The following is a 23,491-nucleotide window of genomic DNA, read 5'->3' as shown; positions in this document are numbered from 1 at the left end:
ATATGAGGCCTGTAATATGAGGCGTGTGCCATGCGGCATGCAATATGAGGCCTGTAATATGAGGCGTGTGCCATGCGACCTGCAATATGAGGCCTGCGATATGAGGCCTGCATTATGAGGCCTGCATTATGAGGCGTGTGCCATGCGGCCTGCGATATGAGGCGTGTGCCATGCGGCCTGCGATATGAGGCCTGTAATATGAGGCGTGTGCCATGCGGCATGCGATATGAGGCCTGTAATATGAGGCGTGTGCCATGCGACCTGCAATATGAGGCCTGCGATATGAGGCCTGCATTATGAGGCCTGCATTATGAGGCGTGTGCCATGCGGCCTGCGATATGAGGCCTGTAATATGAGGCGTGTGCCATGCGGCATGCGATATGAGGCCTGTAATATGAGGCGTGTGCCATGCGGCATGCGATATGAGGCCTGTAATATGAGGCGTGTGCCATGCGACCTGCAATATGAGGCCTGCGATATGAGGCCTGCATTATGAGGCGTGTGCCATGCGGCCTGCGATATGAGGCCTGTAATATGAGGCGTGTGCCATGCGGCATGCGATATGAGGCCTGTAATATGAGGCGTGTGCCATGCGGCATGCGATATGAGGCCTGTAATATGAGGCGTGTGCCATGCGACCTGCAATATGAGGCCTGCGATATGAGGCCTGCATTATGAGGCCTGCATTATGAGGCGTGTGCCATGCGGCCTGCGATATGAGGCCTGTAATATGAGGCGTGTGCCATGCGGCCTGCGATATGAGGCCTGTAATATGAGGCGTGTGCCATGCGGCATGCGATATGAGGCCTGTAATATGAGGCGTGTGCCATGCGACCTGCAATATGAGGCCTGCGATATGAGGCCTGCATTATGAGGCCTGCATTATGAGGCGTGTGCCATGCGGCCTGCGATATGAGGCCTGTAATATGAGGCGTGTGCCATGCGGCATGCGATATGAGGCCTGTAATATGAGGCGTGTGCCATGCGGCATGCGATATGAGGCCTGTAATATGAGGCGTGTGCCATGCGACCTGCAATATGAGGCCTGCGATATGAGGCCTGCATTATGAGGCGTGTGCCATGCGGCCTGCGATATGAGGCCTGTAATATGAGGCGTGTGCCATGCGGCATGCGATATGAGGCCTGTAATATGAGGCGTGTGCCATGCGGCATGCGATATGAGGCCTGTAATATGAGGCGTGTGCCATGCGACCTGCAATATGAGGCCTGCGATATGAGGCCTGCATTATGAGGCCTGCATTATGAGGCCTGCATTATGAGGCCTGCATTATGAGGCCTGCATTATGAGGCCTGCGATATGAGGCGTGTGCCATGCGGCCTGCGATATGAGGCCTGTAATATGAGGCATGTGCCATGCGGCATGCGATATGAGGCCTGCAATATGAGGCGTGTGCCATGCGGCCTGCAATATGAGGCCTGCGATATGAGGCCTGCATTATGAGGCCTGCGATATGAGGCGTGTGCCATGCGGCCTGCGATATGAGGCCTGCATTATGAGGCGTGTGCCATGCGGCCTGCGATATGAGGCCTGCGTTATGAGGCCTGCGTTATGAGGCGTGTGCCATGCGGCCTGCGATATGAGGCCTGCGTTATGAGGCCTGCGATATGAGGCGTGTGCCATGCGGCCTGCGGCCATGCAGTTATTACCCCACGGCTTTACCTTCACTCGGTGATGCACCAGGGCGGCGATCAGGATGATGACCACGCCGAGGACGATGAAGCCGTACTGCATGTACTCCATCACGGCCGGCAGCACCACCAGGTTGGTGTAGAAGGTGGAGAGGATCGGCCCGTCGATGTAGCCGCTCTGCGGGAGGCGGAGAGGAAACATCGAGAGACTGAACTTAGACGCTCAACCTTTAGACCTTTAGTGCTTTTTATACATCATACAGAACAGGTTTTATTTTAACATTACCAGGTGAGAACAACATTAAAACGTATTTAAATATATTGCAATATATACATTTACTACTTTACTTTAAGATTTAGAATTATTTTCCAGCTGCAGCAGCAATGCTTACTCATTAATAAAAAGATTAATATATATATATATATATATATATATATATATATATATATCCTATTTAATATATAGAATACATAATATTCTGACATTGTATATTTTGACACTAATATGTAAAATGTAACAAAGTATTTCAATATCAAATATAAGTAAAAAATAAATGAATTTATTTATAGTAAACATAAAAAGATGTAAATATCTAATTAATTAATAATAAATTATCTTTATTTAAAGATATGTAAAAATACATTTTATTCAACATAGTTTCAGATCACGATCCTCTTTTTTTCCGCTCTTTGCCATTTCTATAATATAATAAAACAATGTTTTAAAACTACGGAGGAATAGTTCAAAGCGAGCGTGAGAACTTCCTCCTGAGAGAGAATCTCTCTCCTAATCTTTCATTCAGTCACATTTCAATAACAACTTACTTCCTCAAACCAGATCATCGGCATCACCACCTCAGAAATCTTTCCAGTTTCCCTACGAGCACATAAAAAAAAACATGAATTAAAAACCTCCGAGGTCAGGCGGCGATGTAAAGCAGGAAGTAACCTCCATCGTAGTGATGGACGAATGGACGCCAACACAATGCAGGACAAAAGGTGTGACGGCGTGGCGGTGCTCGTGGGGGGTGGGGGTGGTGGGGGGGGGGGGCTTCCTTACGTAATGGCCGACACTCTCTTCATGTAGAGGTTGAGCTGCAGGCGGATGGACACGTTCAGCGGGACGCCGGTGAGCTGCAACGACACACAGGTTCAAGTCAACGTTCCAATGTCCCCGAAACCCCGACAACAAACGGAGGAAATCCTCCCGTGCGATCGATCCCGCGGGGGCAATATATCGTCTTCTTCAATACGATTTTTAATATCAAACGCGTACGTCTGGCACACGAGAGACGCGACATTAAAAGGACGACGCCGTCGCACTCTTTTGTCTTTTTACCGCTCCACACAAATCTGGAAATATCGCGACAAGAAAGAAACGTCTCCAGGTTTTCATTAATAAATGTGTATGAATGAGTCTCTGGATGCTGTGTGAACAAACCCCTCTGCAGAAAGCTTCATAATATATAGTTTTATTAATAAATGTGTATAAATAAGGCTCTGAATGCTGTGTGAACTAACCCCTCTGCAGAATGCTTCAGAATATATAGTTTTATTAATAAATGTAGTATAAATGACTTCATAATATATAGTTTTATTAATAAATGTGTATAAATGAGTCTCTGAACATTTCAGACGAACCGTTCGATGCACTTTGAACTCACCGGCTGGAACGGCGTCTCGATAATGAAATAAATCCATTTAATAAATTAAATGCCAGCTCAGTCTCAAACTGGGGTTAAAATATTATAACTGAAACAAGCGTGAACTGCTTAAACCTACAGGAAATTAAAACGTCCTGCAGGCCCGGAAACAGATTTCTACAGTAAAAAAGAGAAATACCGAAGCTTCTCCATAATAATAATAATAATAATAATGACAGTGATAATAAGCTGTCGCATAACTAGTGCATTGTAGTAAAACCCAATGAAAGTTTTGACCTGGTGTAACCCCAGAAAGGCTTCAGAGGCGACTTCCTCCTCGTCCGACAACACGCCGCACAGATCTTTGATTTTATATCAGGAAGAAGCAGAAGTCTCTTTTTCTCAACACGTCAACATCTGGCTTTCACAAACAACTCGGCTCAGATCACCGGAGACGGAAACGAGGGAAGAAATGAGACGCTGGAGGGCGAGGAGTGACAGTTCCACTGTTGATAACTAAAAGCAACTCCTCTGGTTGTATAGAAGTCTATGCTTCATGTGTTGAAGCTGCATTCTCTCTCCTGACCACCAGAGGGCGACTCCTCTGGTTGTATAGAAGTCTATGCTTCATGTGTTAAAGCTGCATTCTCTCTCCTCACCACCAGGGGCGACTCCTCTGGTTGTATAGAAGTCTATGCTTCATGTGTTAAAGCTGCATTCTCTCTCCTCACCACCAGGGGCGACTCCTCTGGTTGTATAGAAGTCTATGCTTCATGTGTTAAAGCTGCATTCTCTCTCCTCACCACCAGGGGCGACTCCTCTGGTTGTATAGAAGTCTATGCTTCATGTGTTAAAGCTGCATTCTCTCTCCTCACCACCAGGGGGCAACTCCTCTGGTTGTATAGAAGTCTATGCTTCATGTGTTAAAGCTGCATTCTCTCTCCTCACCACCAGGGGCGACTCCTCTGGTTGTATAGAAGTATATGCTTCATGTGTTAAAGCTGCATTCTCTCTCCTCACCACCAGGGGCGACTCCTCTGGTTGTATAGAAGTCTATGCTTCATGTGTTAAAGCTGCATTCTCTCTCCTCACCACCAGGGGGCAACTCCTCTGGTTGTATAGAAGTCTATGCTTCATGTGTTAAAGCTGCATTCTCTCTCCTCACCACCAGGGGTGACTCCTCTGGTTGTATAGAAGTCTATGGTTCATGTGTTGAAGCTGCATTCTCTCTCCTCACCACCAGGGGGTGACTCCATGTGAACTTCTATACGGTCTGATCTACAGCGCGTTTCATTCCTGTTGACTTGAGCTAAGGTGTGTTTTTAAATCTCATGAATTCTTATTAATGATTGAGGGATTTTTTACGACGCTGATATGGATCAACGTCTCGTTATTCCTGTTCTCTTCTACTTGGAACCGTTAATAAAGAGCTTTAATCTTTTTATTGGAGCCATAGAAAGTTACACGAACGACCCTCAATTCATAAACCGCTGCAATTACGGAGAAATGGCCCAATTTCCAATTAGCTTATCGCGATGCAGGTTTGCAGCCAAGAGAGGCTCGTAAGAGTGAGTCAGGACGAGCCAGGTGTCATGGTTACGGGGATAACGATCTGATGTCATCCAGTTTATTGGGATGATTCTCAGGGACCAAAGCAAACATTAACTTCAAACCTCCTCCTCAAGGTTCACCAACGTTATCAGCAGTACCAACACCCACCAGTAGGAGGCCAAACAGTTTGGGTACAAATAATCTGCATCGAAGTGACTTTCTTTATATTCTCAATCGGAATAAATACAATATACACACATACATTCAGTGTATAGTTAAATGTACTTCATTTATATATATATATAAAATATAGATCAACATAAGTTTGGGGAGGCTGTATTGAGACTCGTTTACAGGTATTTTAAAAGCAAAACGTATAATTTAATAAAAGTAGTTTGTGACGTAGTGAAGCAGCGCGGGATCATGGGAGTTGTAGTCGTTTCTGGGAGTTCCTTCACTTTTAAGTAAAAACAGCTTCAGTAAAAAAAAAATCTGCGTTTTCTCCGATAGCCGAGCTAATGCTAACGATAGCTTACGGCTCGTTTCTCTCACAACTTCCGGGATGTTTTCACAGAGATTTCACCAAATTATTATTATTTAATTTTTTTCTATGGTAAAAACAAAGAATAGAGCAGTTTAAAGCTCCGATGAGTTAAAAACCACCAACATCTTATTAGAAATGTGGCTTAAAACTGGTTTGCCACCGACAGACGACCACTTTTATATATAAAGTACATAACTAAATATATTAAAAAGGTTTTGGACACACAGAAATCAGACGCCACCCTGCAGAGCTAAAAGATAACACACAGATTGCATAAATCGGTCCACCTGAGGACAACCTTGTCACCTGAAGCCTCTTTGAACCGCGTGTTCAGGTCATGTGATCGTTAAGTCTGAAGTTACATCACTCGAGAAGTGGAAACGTTTTGGAAATGCAGTTTCACAACAGATCAGACACAAAAGGTTGATGTATTTTAAACGAGAGAGCGATTAAATATTTTTAAATATTTAAAGTTGAAAGGGAACGAATTATGAAAAACATGAGAGTTGGACTTTTGGACTTAACAGAAGTTCTTAATTTTATAGACCGAGAGGACCCGCGTGTGTGTGTGTGTGTGTGTGTGTGTGTGTGTGTGTGTGTGTGTGTGTGTGTGTGTGTGTGTGTGTGCACTCACTGGATGGATGTCTATGAAGAGGCCGTGCTCGTCCTCTGTGGGTTTCAGGCCGTGCACGAAGTCCAGCAGCACCGGGTCGGCGTTGAAGAAGTGAGGATGAGAGATGAAGACCGGAGAGTCTGCGGAGCGGAGCGGAGACGACATTCAGCCGGACTCAGGTTCTGTCACGTTCTAGTGAACGTTCTAGGGGGGCGTTTACTTCCTGCTCCTCTCTGGAACCAGAACCTCCGGGACCGGAAGTAGAGAACTAGAACGCGTCTTTAGAAACGACTGAATCCACAGATCCAACATTTGAACAAATGTTACCACATTTTAAAATAAAATATTTCTTTAAATTATTCAAGTTGAGTCAAAGTTTCTCTGATTTGTTGTCACGTGACTGTCGGTCTCAGGTGAGTCAACAATGACGTCATGTGGCTCAGAATTTAATGTTTTTAACACAATCTGATTAATATAATAATAATAATAATCCATTTAATTTATATAGTGCTTTTCAAGATACTCAAAGACACTTTACAGTATACACCGTAGACACAGCTACGGGGAGCAATGCAGGGTTAAGTGTCTTGCTCAAGGACACATCGACTAGGGCGGGGATTGAACTGCCAACCTCTTGATTGAAAGACGGGCATGCTAACCACTGACCCATAGTCGCCCCACAAATTAAAGTTAACGGTTTTATTTCAGGAGAGATTTTCTTTTTAAAACGAGACGTGAAGAATAAAATATCCAAAAAGCTTTGTTTGTGTTGCTTTCTTACCCCCCTCCCCCTCCAAACACACACGTTGCGTTCAAGGACCATCAGAAAAAAGGTCAACACTCGCGTGACTCACTGTGCCTGCAGCTGCTGACGTTCAGCAGCCCCGACTGCCTGCAGGGGCAGAAGCCCTCGTTGGGGGCGTAATCCGACCCGTTGGCGAACATGGTCTTGGGAGCCACGTACCGGTACAGAGGGATCCCCTCCATCACCCCGTCTCGCTGGTAGACCAGCTCCAGGGACCTGAAACGACGCCAGGGAGTCTGAGTCTGCAGGAGGAGGAAGAGGAGGAGGAGGAGGAGCAGGAGGTTTACCTGCAGGCGTCCGGGCTGTAGAAAGGCAACGTGCTCTCTCTGCTCATGAAGGGGGGCCACATCTGGCCGGCGGTGCCGTTGATCATGTTGCACTGGGGGGAGTTCCAGTTGCTCAGCTGCAACAGAGACGACAGTGAAGTCAAGACACCGCGAACGCGGCGCCGCGCCCGTCGCCACGGTAACCTGCAGGGGGGCGGAGCGTCACCTTCGTCAGGCCGTTCCACGAGTCCACCATGTGCACCTTCCGGATGTCGTCCTGCCCGGTGTGGATGGTGAAGAGGCCGGTGTTGGAGTTGTTGAACTAAAATCAGTATTAATCAAACAATAAATCAGAGAAAAGACTGAACATTGTGGAATAAGCTAATATATCATTAAAGTTGATTTATTGCAACAACAAAAAAACATTAATCAATTGTTATTAATATTTTTAAGACAATAAAAACCCATCTTTTCTATTTGAGTTTTGTACTTGTACAGTATCGTATGTGTTTTTAGGATGTTGTTTTAGTATTTATTACTCTTTTCTGTTGCGATCAATCAATTAAGTTGCATGTATTTATTTATTAACTTTATTTAATCTCGTCATCTTCTCCCCATTTTCATTCCTTCAATAACTCGTAAAGCATTTCATTTGTTTGAAAGGTGCCACATTAATTAAACTGGATTGCTTTATTGATTCATAATCTTTTTAATAACGTCGGTACAACCAATCGGATGCATGCAAGCGCAACGTTGCTGCAGAACGCGTCGCGATAAAAGCAAGAATATTATTTCAATATTAAGCGCTCACGTCAGCAAAGAGGCCGAACTTCCCCGTGGAGGGCAGCATGCCGGGCAGGTACTTGTTGAGGAAGTCCACCAGCCCGCTGTCGTAGCCCCACATCAGCTCCCCGACCGTCTTGGTGAGGAACGGACCCTCCTTGAAGGTCTTGAAGGTGGCGCTGATCATCAGCCGCACCGCGAAGGGCAGGTTCTCCATCATGATCGCTGCGCCCTGAGAGACGGGAACAAAAGGATGTGTTACGAGTTATATTTAAAATATACGGAAACAAAAAAACGCAAATTACTACATCAATTGAGCTGCAAGAAAAAATTAACAAAATATCAATCCGGAGAAAAGGGATTTTAAAAAAAAGTTATTTTTATATAATAAATGATTTGATAGATGAGAGAGAATGTGATTGATCAGCTATTTTAGGTTAAAAAAAATTATATTGTAATTTACTGAAATCTAAGATTCCTTTTGTAAAAAAAAATATATATATATATTATTAATTGGAAAATTACCATTTTGATTAATTAATTAAAAATAATGTTCATGTAACATGGATGACAGAGGACCTTTGTTAAAAAAAAAAGAAAAAAAAAAAAAAAAAAAAGTAATTATCTATAAAACTTTTACAAAATAAATAGAGGAAAGAAATTGTACCACGATAACTTAAACTAATGAATCTCAAAGCTTTTCCCGGACCTCACTCTGAGAACCGCTAGAGAACGTGTGATGATGATGATGATGATGATGATGATGACGATGATGATGAAGCATAGATAAAGTCTTACCAGCACCAACATGTTGGGAATGGTGACGACTTCGGACTCGTTCCCTGAAGACATGTCCGGCTCAAAGAAGAACCGTCTGAATTCGAGGTAGGAAACCGTCCCGTTGGAGTGAAATGTGATGTTTTCCTTCTGGATTTGTTTTCTGAAAAAGAACAACAACAACATTTTGAAATTAAGACAAACTTTTTTTTTTTTTTTTTAAACAATCAAAAGATGTATAAAGATTTATGAATTTCAAAAAAGTGTTGCTCATATTAAAAAAAGGGCTCCAAGTGATCCATGTGTTTAACAACCTCTACTGTGTTCTGTACAGTTCCTAGCTCACTGAGTTCCTAGTTCCTAGTTCCTAGTTCACTGAGTTCCTAGTTACATCACTCTACGACCGGCAACCCACCCCCACTCCAACACCTCACCCCCCAGCGTGTCCCGTCACCAGGTGAGGAAGGAACTGCGGAGGATCAAGGTGAGGAAGGCCACGGGTCCAGATGGCATCAGCTCAAGGCTCCTCAAATCCTGCGCAGACCAACCGTGCGGGATAGCGGAGCACATCTTCAACTTGAGCTTGAGGCTGGGGAAAGTACCACAGCTATGGAAGACATCCTGCGTGGTACCGGTACCAAAGACCCCGCGGCCCAAGGACCTCAACAGCTATACGCCGGTGGCGTTGACATCCCACCTGATGAAGACCCTGGAGAGGCTGGTCCTTGTCCATCTCCGCCCCCTGGTGAGCTCATCCCTGGACCCACTTCAGTTCGCCTACCAATCTGGCATCGGGGTGGATGACGCCGTCATCTTCCTGCTGCAGAGATGCCTCTCTCACCTGGAAAAGGCTGGAAGCACTGTGAGAGTCATGTTCTACGACTTCTCCAGTGCCTTCAACACCATTCAGCCTTTGCTCCTGAGGGACAAGCTGAAGCAGACCGGGGTGGAACACCACCTCACTGCATGGATCCTGGACTACCTCACCAACCGTCCACAGTATGTGCGGATACGGGAGTGTGAGTCGGATCGGGTGTACTGCAGCACAGGGGCTCCACAGGGAACCGTTCTGGCTCCATTCCTCTTCTCCATCTACACATCGGACTTCAAACACAACTCTGCCAACTGCCACCTGCAAAAGTTCTCTGACGACTCTGCGATCGTCGGCCTCATCTCGGCCGATGATGACAGGGAGTACGGGGAACTGAACCAGGACTTCTTAGGATGGTGCCAGCGGAACCGCCTCCAGATCAACTCCAGCAAGACCAAGGAGCTGGTGGTGGACTTCCGACGGGGTAAACGCTCTCCTCCAACACCAGTGAGCATCCAGGGACTGGACATTGAGATTGTGAAGTCTTATAAGTACCTGGGTGTTCACTTGAACAATAAACTGGACTGGTCTGACCACGCTCATGCACTCTACAAGAAGGGACAGAGCAGACTCTTTCTGCTGAGGAGACTGAGGTCCTTTGGGGTGCAGGGAGCACTCCTGAAGACCTTCTTCGACTCGGTGGTGGCATCAGCCATCTTTTATGGAGTGGTCTTCTGGTGCATCACAGCAGCTGACAGGAGGAGACTGGACAAACTGGTGGGGAAGGCCAGCAGCGTGCTGGGGTGTCCTCTGGATACTGTGGAGGTGGTGGGAGACAGGAGGATGATGGCCAAGCTATCGTCCCTGATGGACCACCCCTCCCACCCCATGCAGGGTACTCTGGCAGCGCCACCGGCTGATTCATCCCCGGTGTCTGGGGGAGAGGTCCTGGCTGCTGTCAGGCTACACAACAAGCTGAGCTCCCAGTTGGCCACAAACACTTGAACACTTTGGACTTCGCACTGAACAGCACTTTAGCCCAGTTGTGCTATACTAATACGTTTAAGTACTTTTTAATTTATTTTATACACTTTATTCTATTTCTACTCCGTCTGTATATATAATATTCTTCTTGTTTTTTACTCTTTTATCTTATTTCTGTTATTATACTACTTGTTTTACTTATTACTGTGAGCAATGCTGCTGTAATCCTGTAATTTCCCCACTGAGGGACTAATAAAGGATTATCTTATCTTATCTTATCTCATTACATGTCATTTAGCTGACGCTTTTATCCAAAGCGACTTACAATAAGTGCATTAAACCATGAGTCCAAACTCAGAACAACAAGAATCAAGCAAGTACAATTTCTTCAATAACGTCAAACAACAAAGTGCTATCGGTAAGGGACATTTAAGTGCTACTAGAGTGCTACTACGACTCTACCTTCCCTATTCAAGGTATAGTCGAAAAAGATGTGTTTTTAGTTTGCGACGGAAGGTGTAGAGACTTTCTGCTGTCCTGATGTCAATGGGGAGCTCGTTCCACCAATGAGGAGCCAGCACAGCAAACAGTCGTGATTTTGTTGAGTGTTTAGCTCGAAGTGAAGGAGCTACAAGCCGATTGGCAGAAGCTGAGCGAAGTGAACGGGCTGGGGTGTACGGTTAGACCATGTCCTGGGTGTGAGGTTAGACCATGTCCTGGATGTGAGGTTAGACCATGTCCTGGGTGTACGGTTAGACCATGTCCTGGGTGTGAGGTTAGACCATGTCCTGGGTGTGAGGTTAGACCATGTCCTGGATGTGAGGTTAGACCATGTCCTGGATGTGAGGTTAGACCATGTCCTGGGTGTGAGGTTAGACCATGTCCTGGATGTGAGGTTAGACCATGTCCTGGGTGTGAGGTTAGACCATGTCCTGGGTGTGAGGTTAGACCATGTCCTGGGTGTGAGGTTAGACCATGTCCTGGGTGTGAGGTTAGACCATGTCCTGGATGTAGACCGGACCCGATCTGTTCGCAGCACGGTACAAGTACCAATGTTTTGAAGCGGATGCTGCGGCCACCGGTAACCAGTGAAGGTCGCGGAGGAGCTGAGGATTGTGGGTAAATTTCGGGAGGTTGAAGACCAGTCGAGCAGCTGCATTCTGGATGAGCTGTAGAGGTCGAATGGCATTAGCAGGTAGACCTGCCAGGAGGGAGTTGCAATAGTCTAGACGTGAGATGACCAGAGCCTGGACCAGAACCTGTGCCGCCTTCTGAGTGATAAGAGGTCGTATTCTCCTGATGTTGTACAGCTTGTACCTACAGGAGCGTGTTGTTGTGGTAATGTTGGCAGTCAGTTGACTGTCGAGCGTCACACCGACGTTCCTGGCAGTCGGAGTCGGAGCCAACACTGAGTTGTTCACTGAGTTCATAGCTCCTAGTTCACTGAGTTCCTAGTTCCTAGCTCCTAGTTCACTGAGTTCATAGCTCCTAGTTCACTGAGTTCCTAGCTCCTAGTTCACTGAGTTCATAGCTCCTAGTTCACTGAGTTCCTAACTCCTAGTTCCTAGCTCCTAGTTCACTGAGTTCCTAGCTCACTGAGTTCCTAGCTCCTAGTTCCTAGCTCCTAGTTCACTGAGTTCCTAGCTCCTAGTTCACTGAGTTCCTAGTTCCTAGCTCCTAGTTCACTGAGTTCCTAGTTCACTGAGTTCCTAGCTCCTAGTTCACTGAGTTCCTAGTTCCTAGCTCCTAGTTCACTGAGTTCCTAGCTCCTAGTTCCTAGCTCCTAGTTCCTAGCTCACTGAGTTCCTAGCTCCTAGTTCCTAACTCCTAGTTCCTAGCTCCTAGTTCACTGAGTTCCTAGCTCACTGAGTTCCTAGCTCCTAGTTCCTAGCTCCTAGTTCACTGAGTTCCTAGCTCCTAGTTCACTGAGTTCCTAGCTCCTAGTTCACTGAGTTCCTAGCTCCTAGTTCACTGAGTTCCTAGCTCCTAGTTCCTAGCTCCTAGCTCACTGAGTTCCTAGCTCCTAGTTCCTAGCTCCTAGTTCCTAGTTCCTAGCTCACTGAGTTCCTTTTAGACGCAAATGTTAAATCATATTTCGATTTTGTTGTCGATGTAAAGAAATCTGCCTTCCCTCATATCCGCCTATAAAAATAAAAAAACATTACTTTTTTAATGCATTTTCTAAATCAACTTTATTTAAATATATATATATTTATTAATCGCTTCTGAAACCAAAGCTCCGTCCTTGGGTTCAAAGTACACGTTGTACACACAGAATACTACTAACGTGATAACGTATTGGGATAAGAGGATGAATGTAGGAAAGATTAGATGAAAGGGCGAAAACTGTTTCACTAAAGGCGGTGAAAGTACAATTAACTGGAAACTTCTTTTTAGCACTCAGTAAAATGAGTCTTTAATTTAAAAGAAAATGCATCGGGCAGTTCCTTCCTAAGACAATTAGAAAAAGGTTTTAAAAAAGTACTTTTAACGGCAAATTATATCATATTTGAGCAATTATTTAAAAAGAGACTCATCATATACTATTTAATATGATAACCAGTGAATTTTGATATAGATACCCTCTGCTCATTAAAAGCTCTGAGATTTAAAAGCTCCTTGATCACGTAACCATGACTACGGCATCAGCTGACCTCGCTGGGCGGCCATGACGGCAAACTTTACGGAAAAAACAAGATTAGATAAAACGAATTTACTCGACACTAAAACGTGAGGGAACAATTAGACTTCTGAACTCTGACTTGATGATAAGATCATTCTAGATACAAAAGACAATTCGGTTCATAAAATCTTCCATATTTCAGTAGAATTTGACAATTAAAAAGTAGGAAAGGGGCGAGAGAAGAGGAGCAGAGGCCTGCAGGGCCGGAGGAGTCAAATAGGGAGCACCTGTACACGAAGGGGCCCCTCTGCTCCACCATGGGCTTCTCCCCCTTCAGGATCTCCTGCGGGTTGAGGACGTTGAAGAAGTAGACGGACATGTAGAACGGCACCGGGACGTCCTTCCACATCCTGTAGGACACCTCGTTCTTCGGGTCGATCACCGTGTTCTGGAGGGGGGTTTAATTCAGCGTGAATTTATTGTCTCAATTAAATGATTCAACGATTTGTTTTCCCTTATTAAAAACAAAGTTAATGGTTTTAATTCATTGATTTCATGTCTGATTTCATGTCTGATCCCGAGAAGTTTGTATTCATTTAATCTGGACAAAGGGGTCAAATATAAAAAGATCATGAGACTTTTTCCTTTCATCAAAAGCGTGTAAACAAAATATCAGAAACGTCTTCAGAAGTCGTTCTTTGTTTCGACTTTTACTTAGTTACTCGAGAACGAAAAGTATTTCTTATCTTAGTAAAGTATCTTTTGTGTATTTCACACACACACACACACACACACACACACACACACACACACACACTTCCAGAGTTATATGTGTATATTATGTTGTTATTACTACTTGTTATAGTACTGGATCATATCATACAAGTATATTAGATTAACTTTAAAAACACGAGTATTAAATAAAACACTTATTTATAAATGTTTTTAATGTAAAAATGGCAAGAAAATGCAGATTTCTTTAAATATAATATAAATATTCTGCTTTTTAATCTTTCTTAGAAATAATTATATTGGAGCTGAACGTTTACAAATCCCCCTGGACTTTGAGAAAGTGTCCATGACGTCAGATATTTGTCAACTTGTTGCTTTACACAACGTTCATAACGCAAACAAAAATAAAAAAAATAGGTCAACAGCCGGAAACAGACAGCTCGCCTTCAAAATAAAAGCTGTGCGTTTTGCTCCAGGATCGAAGGAGAGCTAATTTAAATAAACAAATAGACTTAAATAATTAACATAATTAACTATTTGGGGGAATGTTGTGAGTCCGACTGCAGGAACTTCATATGAAAATAAATGTGTATATTATATATTTCGTGGACTTTTTATAAATGCACCAGTCTCCTCCAGGGGTCTGTATTACAGTGCTTATTGGTATTATTATTAATAATAATAATATATAAAAACATGTTTTTAATTTGCTTTATTTTAAAGAAATTGATGTTTTCTACATGTGTTGGAGTTCAGCTCAAAACCTTAAGTGTGATCAGTCGTTGGAAAGTGGCAGAAATGTGATTTAAAAACTGACATTAAATCATCGCAGCACGAGCACATTGCAGATTATACACGCACGGACCCGTCGGGGACCCTGGGATGTGCACGTGCCACCAATTAATCGATGACGAAATATTAATAGTATTTGTGCATGGTCCTGGTTCAGGTCCCGAACCCTTCATATCCCACAGAAACCCAGACTCCGTGCATGTTCTGGCTCATTAGCTAATTTCTCTGCATGCACGCGCCTTCCTATCGGTTGTTTATCGATCATCGTTTCGCTCACGTGACCCCCCTGGAGCCACCTGGGCTCGGACCCAAGCGGACTGGCTCGTTTGTGGAGGTCTTACCTTCACCACCTGGTCGTCGATGATTATCGGTCCCACGAACGTAAGAACCGTCCCGAAGAACACCATGAGGACCCCGGACACCATGAACACCACCGCGACCGACGCTTTATTGATGGCCATGACTGGTTACGGGGTGACAGCCCGCGGGGGGGGGGTCGCTGCTTGTTTACGGCCAGAGAGACGAACAGATGGCCGGCCAGGTTGGAGCTCCGAGCGGGCAAAGACTACAACCACGTCCCGGGTGGAGCTCCGGTCTGACTGGTGTCACGGTCCCAAAGTCCAGACCGGCTTCTCGGTCTGTCTGGTCGAATCGAGACCACCTAAACCCGCCGGTTGTTGTTGCTTTATATATACCCCGTTAGACACGCCCCCTCTTCCGGCCGAGCCGAGGATTCTGGGAAATGGGGTCCCTGCTCCTTCAGCGTTTTTAACCTTTTTCACAAACTAATGTAAAAGTATCAATGCTGTAAAAATACACCTTTACAAATAACAGTCATGCATTCAAAATACTACTTAATATATATATATATATATATATATATATATATATATAATAGTGTCCACACACTGAACAATATTATATATAATATCATATATATATATATATATATATATATATATATATATATATATATATAATAGTGTCCACACACTGAACAATATTATATATATATATATAAATAAATGTTCAGAGTGTTCAGTGTGCACACTCAGCACTTTCAGTAACAAAAAGTATCTTGCGTGTTTAAAAATATAATCCAGATTAAAAATCTCCCTCGAGCATAAGAAACGTTGCCGGTTTTAGTGATGACGAACAGAATGTGTCCACGTGAACTAAAGTTACAGAGATATTTTCCCAACCCGAGGTTCGGGCCACTCCAAAGGGTCACCAGATACACCTGAGGGGTCAGGAGATGATTAACAGGAGAGAAGAAGAAATAGAAGAAGAAGAAGAAGAAGGTTGAATCTTTACAAATGTGTTGTATTTAATAATCTATAATGTAAAGTCTTCATCTGACGCGTATAAATGTAAATGTAGTACAATGTTTCCCTCAGATATATACGTAACATAAAAGGAATATACTCAAGTACAAGTTACTCCGCTGATGTATTTTTGACACATAAAAGCCGGTAAACAGCTCCAATATGAAATTATTACACTTATTGTAAATAAAGTCAAAAGTCACAGTTTCCTTATTAAGTTTCACGCCTCGAACCCGTTGACCACCAATCCTTCATTTATCGTCTCTTCTTTCTTTCTCTTTAATTGTTCTTTACTCCTTTTGACTGCACGCAGCGGAACGATGTCACCAAAAGGGAAATGTAATACTTTGATATGATTTTGGCACAAAGATGACGACAAAAACACAATAAAACAATATTAGAAATAAAATGGGAAACTATAGCGTCCTGATTTGACTAAAAGAGACTCACTAAAGACAAAGACACTGAAGACACTGAAGATACTGAAGTCAAAGACAATGAAGACACTGAAGACACTGAAGACACCAAATACACTAAAGACACTGAAGACACCAAAGACACTAAAGACAATGAAGACAATGAAGACACCAAAGACACTAAAGACAATGAAGACACCAAAGACAATGAAGACACTAAAGACACTGAAGACACCAAAGACACTAAAGACAATGAAGACAATGAAGACACCAAAGACACTAAAGACAATGAAGACACCAAAGACAATGAAGACACTAAAGACAATGAAGACACTAAAGACACTGAAGACACCAAAGACACTAAAGACACTGAAGACACCAAAGACAAAGTCACTAAAGACAAAGAAACTGAAGACACTGAAGACAAAGACACTAAAGATACTGAAGACACTAAAAACACTGAAGACACTAAAGACACTAAAGACACTGAAGACAATGAAGACACTAAAAACACTGAAGACACTAAAGACACTAAAGACACTGAAGACAATGAAGACACTAAAGGAACTAAAGACACTGAAGACACTAAAAACACTAAAGACAATGAAGACACTAAATACACTGAAGACACCAAAGACACTAAAGACACTGAAGACAATGAAGACACTAAAGACACTAAAGACACTGAAGACACCAAAGACACTAAAGACACTGAAGACAATGAAGACACTAAAGACACTGAAGACACTAAAAACACTAAAGACAATGAAGACACTAAAGACACTGAAGACACCAAAGACACTAAAGACACTGAAGACACTAAAAACACTAAAGACAATGAAGACACTAAAGACACTGAAGACACCAAAGACAATAAAGACACTAAAGACACTGAAGACAATGAAGACACTAAAGACACTAAAGACACTGAAGACACTGAAGACACTAAAAACACAAAAGACACTGAAGACACTAAAGACACTGAAGACACTAAAGACACCAAAGACAATGACACTAAATACACTGAAGACACCAAAGACACTAAAGACAATGAAGACACTAAAGACACTAAAGACACTGAAGACACTAAAAACACTAAAGACACTGAAGACACTAAAGACACTGAAGACACTAAATACACTAAAGACACTGAAGACACCAAAGACACTAAAGACAATGAAGACACTAAAGACACTAAAGACACTGAAGACACTAAAGACAATGAAGACACTAAAGACACTGAAGACACCAAAGACACTAAAGACAATGAAGACACCAAAGACAAAGTCACTAAAGACAAAGAAACTGAAGACACTGAAGACAAAGACACTAAAGATACTGAAGACACTAAAGACACTAAAGACACTGAAGACACTAAAGACACTGAAGACAATGAAGACACTAAAGACAATGAAGACATTAAAGACACTGAAGACACTAAAAACACTAAAGACACTGAAGACACTAAAGACACTGAAGACACTAAAGACAATGAAGACACTAAAAACACTGAAGACACCAAAGACACTAAAGACACTGAAGACAATGAAGACACTAAAGACACTAAAGACACTGAAGACACCAAAGACACTAAAGACACTGAAAACAATGAAGACACTAAAGACAATGAAGACACTGAAGACACTGAAGACAATGAAGACACTAAAGACACTGAAGACACTAAAAACACTAAAGACAATGAAGACACTAAAGACACTGAAGACACCAAAGACACTAAAGACACTGAAGACACTAAAAACACTAAAGACAATGAAGACACTAAAGACACTGAAGACACCAAAGACAATAAAGACACTAAAGACACTGAAGACAATGAAGACACTAAAGACACTAAAGACACTGAAGACACTGAAGACACTAAAAACACAAAAGACACTGAAGACACTAAAGACACTGAAGACACTAAAGACACCAAAGACAATGACACTAAATACACTGAAGACACCAAAGACACTAAAGACAATGAAGACACTAAAGACACTAAAGACACTGAAGACACTAAAAACACTAAAGACACTGAAGACACTAAAGACACTGAAGACACTAAATACACTAAAGACACTGAAGACACCAAAGACACTAAAGACAATGAAGACACTAAAGACACTAAAGACACTGAAGACACTAAAGACAATGAAGACACTAAAGACACTGAAGACACCAAAGACACTAAAGACAATGAAGACACCAAAGACAAAGTCACTAAAGACAAAGAAACTGAAGACACTGAAGACAAAGACACTAAAGATACTGAAGACACTAAAGACACTGAAGACACTAAAGACACTGAAGACAATGAAGACACTAAAGACAATGAAGACATTAAAGACACTGAAGACACTAAAAACACTAAAGACACTGAAGACACTAAAGACACTGAAGACACTAAAGACAATGAAGACACTAAAAACACTGAAGTCTAAGACACTGAAGACACTAAAGACACTAAAGACACTGAAGATACTAAAGACACTAAAGACACTGAAGACACTAAAGACACTGAAGACACTAAAGACACTGAAGACACTAAAGACACTGAAGTCTAAGACACTAAAGACCGGAAAGACACTAAAGACAAAGAAGAAACTGAAGTCTAAGACACTGAAGACACTAAAGACACTGAAGACAATGAAGACACTAAAGACACTAAAGACACTGAAGACAATGAAGACACTAAAGACACTAAAGACACTGAAGACACTAAAGACACTGAAGACAATGAAGACACTAAAGACACTGAAGACACTAAAGACAATGAAGACACTGAAGACACTAAAGACAATGAAGACACTGAAGACACTAAAGACACTGAAGACACTAAAGACAATGAAGACACTAAAGACAATGAAGACACTAAAGACACTAAAGACAATGAAGACACTGAAGACACTAAAGACAATGAAGACACTAAAGACAATGAAGACACTGAAGACACTAAAGACAATGAAGACACTGAAGACACTAAAGACACTGAAGACACTAAAGACAATGAAGACACTAAAGACACTGAAGACACTAAATACACTGAAGACACTAAAGACACTAAAGACACTGAAGACACTAAAGACACTAAAGACACTAAAGACACTGAAGACACTAAAGACACTGAAGACAATGAAGACACTAAAGACACTGAAGACACTAAAGACACTGAAGACACTAAAGACACTAAAGACACTGAAGACACTAAAGACACTAAAGACACTGAAGACAATGAAGACACTAAAGACACTGAAGACACTAAAGACACTGAAGACACTAAAGACAATGAAGACACTGAAGACACTGAAGACACTAAAGACACTAAAGACAATGAAGACACTGAAGACACTAAAGACACTGAAGACATTAAAGACAATGAATACACTGAAGACAATGAAGACACTAAAGACACGGAAGACACTAAAGACACTAAAGACACTGAAGACACTAAAGACACTAAAGACAATGAAGACACTAAAAACACTAAAGACAATGAAGACAATGAAGACACTAAAGACAATGAAGACAATGAAGACACTAAAGACACTGAAGACACTAAAGACAATGAAGACACTAAAGACAATGAAGACACTAAAGACACTAAAGACAATGAAGACACTAAAGACAATGAAGACACTGAAGACACTGAAGACACTAAAGACACTGAAGACACTAAAGACAATGAAGACACTAAAGACACTGAAGACACTAAAGACAATGAAGACAATGAAGACACTAAAGACACTGAATACACTAAAGACACTGAAGACAATGAAGACACTAAAGACACTGAAGACACTAAAGACACTGAAGACAATGAAGACACTAAAGACACTGAAGACACTAAAGACAATGAAGACACTGAAGACACTAAAGACAATGAAGACAATGAAGACACTAAAGACACTGAAGACACTAAAGACAATGAAGACACTAAAGACACTAAAGACAATGAAGACACTGAAGACACTAAAGACAATGAAGACACTAAAGACACTAAAGACAATGAAGACACTGAAGACACTAAAGACAATGAATACACTAAAGACACTGAAGACACTAAAGACAATGAATACACTAAAGACACTAAAGACACTGAAGACACTAAAGACACTAAAGACAATGAAGACACTAAAGACACTGAAGACACTAAAGACAATGAAGACACTAAAGACAATGAAGACACTAAAAACACTAAAGACAATGAAGACACTAAAGACAATGAAGACACTAAAGACACTAAAGACAATGAAGACACTAAAGACACTGAAGACAATGAAGACACTAAAGACACTGAAGACACTAAATACACTGAAGACACTAAAGACACTGAAGACAATGAAGACACTAAAGACACTGAAGACAATGAAGACACTGAAGACACTAAAGACACTAAAGACACTGAAGACACTAAATACACTGAAGACACTAAAGACACTGAAGACAATGAAGACACTGAAGACACTAAATACACTGAAGACACTAAAGACACTGAAGACAATGAAGACACTAAAGACACTAAAGACACTGTAGACAATGAAGACACTAAAGACACTGAAGACAATGAAGACACTAAAGACAATGAAGACACTAAAGACACTGAAGACACTAAAGACACTGAAGACAATGAAGACACTGAAGACACTAAATACACTAAAGACACTGAAGACACTAAAGACAATGAAGACACTAAAGACAATGAAGACACTAAAGACACTGAAGACACTAAAGACACTAAAGACACTGAAGACACTAAAGACACTGAAGACACTAAAGACACTGAAGACAATGAAGACACTAAAGACACTGAAGACACTAAAGACACTGAAGACACTAAAGACACTGAAGACACTAAAGACACTAAAGACACTGAAGACAATGAAGACACTAAAGACACTGAAGACACTAAATACACTGAAGACACTAAAGACACTAAAGACACTGAAGACACTAAAGACACTAAAGACACTGAAGACACTAAAGACACTGAAGACAATGAAGACACTAAAGACACTGAAGACACTAAAGACACTGAAGACACTAAAGACACTAAAGACACTGAAGACACTAAAGACACTAAAGACACTGAAGACAATGAAGACACTAAAGACACTGAAGACACTAAAGACACTGAAGACACTAAAGACAATGAAGACACTGAAGACACTGAAGACACTAAAGACACTGAAGACACTAAAGACACTAAAGACACTGAAGACACTAAAGACACTGAAGACACTAAAGACACTGAAGACACTAAAGACACTAAAGACACTGAAGACACTAAAGACACTAAAGACACTGAAGACAATGAAGACACTAAAGACACTGAAGACACTAAAGACACTGAAGACACTAAAGACACTGAAGACACTAAAGACACTAAAGACACTGAAGACACTAAAGACACTAAAGACACTGAAGACAATGAAGACACTAAAGACACTGAAGACACTAAAGACACTGAAGACACTAAAGACAATGAAGACACTGAAGACACTGAAGACACTAAAGACACTAAAGACACTGAAGACACTAAAGACACTAAAGACAATGAAGACACTAAAGACACTGAAGACACTAAAGACACTGAAGACACTAAAGACACTAAAGACACTGAAGACACTAAAGACACTAAAGACACTGAAGACAATGAAGACACTAAAGACACTGAAGACACTAAAGACACTGAAGACACTAAAGACAATGAAGACACTGAAGACACTGAAGACACTAAAGACACTAAAGACACTGAAGACACTAAAGACACTGAAGACAATGAAGACACTAAAGACACTGAAGACACTAAAGACACTGAAGACACTAAAGACAATGAAGACACTGAAGACACTGAAGACACTAAAGACACTGAAGACACTAAAGACACTGAAGACACTAAAGACAATGAAGACAATGAAGACACTGAAGACACTGAAGACACTAAAGACACTGAAGACACTAAAGACAATGAAGACACTGAAGACACTGAAGACACTAAAGACACTGAAGACACTAAACACTCATACGTGCACGACGCCGCATTATGTTTGTATTCACGAGGTGAGATATTAGAATGATAAACGATAAGTCATTTGCTTCACACCCAGAAAAAAAAAGAAAAAGGAAATATTTCCTGAATGAAATAATAAAACAGGAAAGAAGTATTAGTGAGAGGACTTACTTTAATCACTTGGTCTTTCATCACCGCCGGTCCCACAAACAGAAACACGACTCCTAAGAGCACCGTCAGCGTCCCCGCCGCTATGCATCCAATGGCTACTTTGGCTTTATTGATGGCCATGGCAATAACAAACAACAACAACAACAATAAGTCAATTTGGAGTTCCTTCTGCAGAGCCGACGAGGCGTGAGGGCTTCGAGGTCGGTGGGTGAACGGTGATGGATGCAGAGGAGTCAGGCGAGTTGGGTGTGTGTTTATACTCTGCAGGCCACGCCCCCCTCCCCATACTGGGGAGGGGGGCGTGGCCTACATAGTGTTTCCTAAATTCATGTCAATTCATGCAGTCACATTGTAGTCAGATGACTTGTGTCAATTTGTCATATTTTGAGGCCGAGGGAAGTTCCTCTCGGCAGCACAAATTCCTGCTGACGTCGGCGATGGATATAAATACATAAACAACGAGGAGTCGAGATAGAAAAAGGTTTTTAATTCCAGATTCAGAGTCTCAAACACTCAACGTCGTCCTTTCAATCTGCAGGTTGAGGAGCATTCAGGGTGAACATCACTCACATCTCCGTACTGGAAGAAAGACGCAAATAAATACAAAATGAAATAATAATAATTACTTAAAGGAGCTGTGGAGCTTTTGAGAGGATTTTTCTTTTTAAATAATTTTTGGTGAATTCCTCGTCGCAAATGCTGCGGGCGAAACATCTGGTGTCTGAGGCGCGACTGTGAGGAGCTCACAGTGTTTGTTGTGTTTACTGTTTACCTTCTTGGCGATCATTTTTTTGTGGGCGTGTCTCTGGAGGGAGGCCTGATTGGTCGGGCCGTCAGTGTTGACTTTCTCCGTATACGTTTAGTTTTTGGCTCTCCTGCTGCTCCCCACTTTCACTGGAAAAGATTTGGCAAGCCTCGGGTGGGTTTTTAATATATATATATATATATATATATATATATATATATATATATATATATAGTGCATCCGGAAA

The 23,491-nt window shown here is 42.1% G+C and overlaps 1 protein-coding gene across 2 annotated transcripts in view; it reads right to left on the bottom strand.

Annotated features, from left to right (window-relative positions):
• The window catches only part of scarb1 (scavenger receptor class B, member 1), a 26,460-nt gene extending 3,748 nt beyond the window's left edge, over nucleotides 1–22,712 (bottom strand). The window contains exons 1-11 of one of the 2 annotated variants that reach the window (XM_034547165.1): nucleotides 22,500–22,712; nucleotides 13,338–13,498; nucleotides 8,654–8,795; nucleotides 7,884–8,087; nucleotides 7,299–7,394; nucleotides 7,094–7,209; nucleotides 6,856–7,022; nucleotides 6,023–6,141; nucleotides 2,711–2,784; nucleotides 2,476–2,527; nucleotides 1,682–1,828 (exon numbers count right to left, since the gene is read on the bottom strand). In XM_034547165.1, coding sequence (XP_034403056.1) covers nucleotides 1,682–1,828; nucleotides 2,476–2,527; nucleotides 2,711–2,784; nucleotides 6,023–6,141; nucleotides 6,856–7,022; nucleotides 7,094–7,209; nucleotides 7,299–7,394; nucleotides 7,884–8,087; nucleotides 8,654–8,795; nucleotides 13,338–13,498; nucleotides 22,500–22,619 — 1,398 coding nt within the window. In that variant the 5' untranslated portion in view covers nucleotides 22,620–22,712. Of the gene's footprint in view, nucleotides 1–1,681; nucleotides 1,829–2,475; nucleotides 2,528–2,710; nucleotides 2,785–6,022; nucleotides 6,142–6,855; nucleotides 7,023–7,093; nucleotides 7,210–7,298; nucleotides 7,395–7,883; nucleotides 8,088–8,653; nucleotides 8,796–13,337; nucleotides 13,499–14,915; nucleotides 15,285–22,499 lie in introns of those variants that run through there. The other variant, XM_034547164.1, reaches the window with a different exon arrangement.
• Nucleotides 22,713–23,491: the final 779 nt, after the last annotated feature.

Source organism: Cyclopterus lumpus, chromosome 12 (genome assembly GCF_009769545.1).
Source record: "Cyclopterus lumpus isolate fCycLum1 chromosome 12, fCycLum1.pri, whole genome shotgun sequence".
NCBI lineage: Eukaryota > Metazoa > Chordata > Actinopteri > Perciformes > Cyclopteridae > Cyclopterus > Cyclopterus lumpus.
This window is presented reverse-complemented; position numbering and strand designations above follow the sequence as displayed.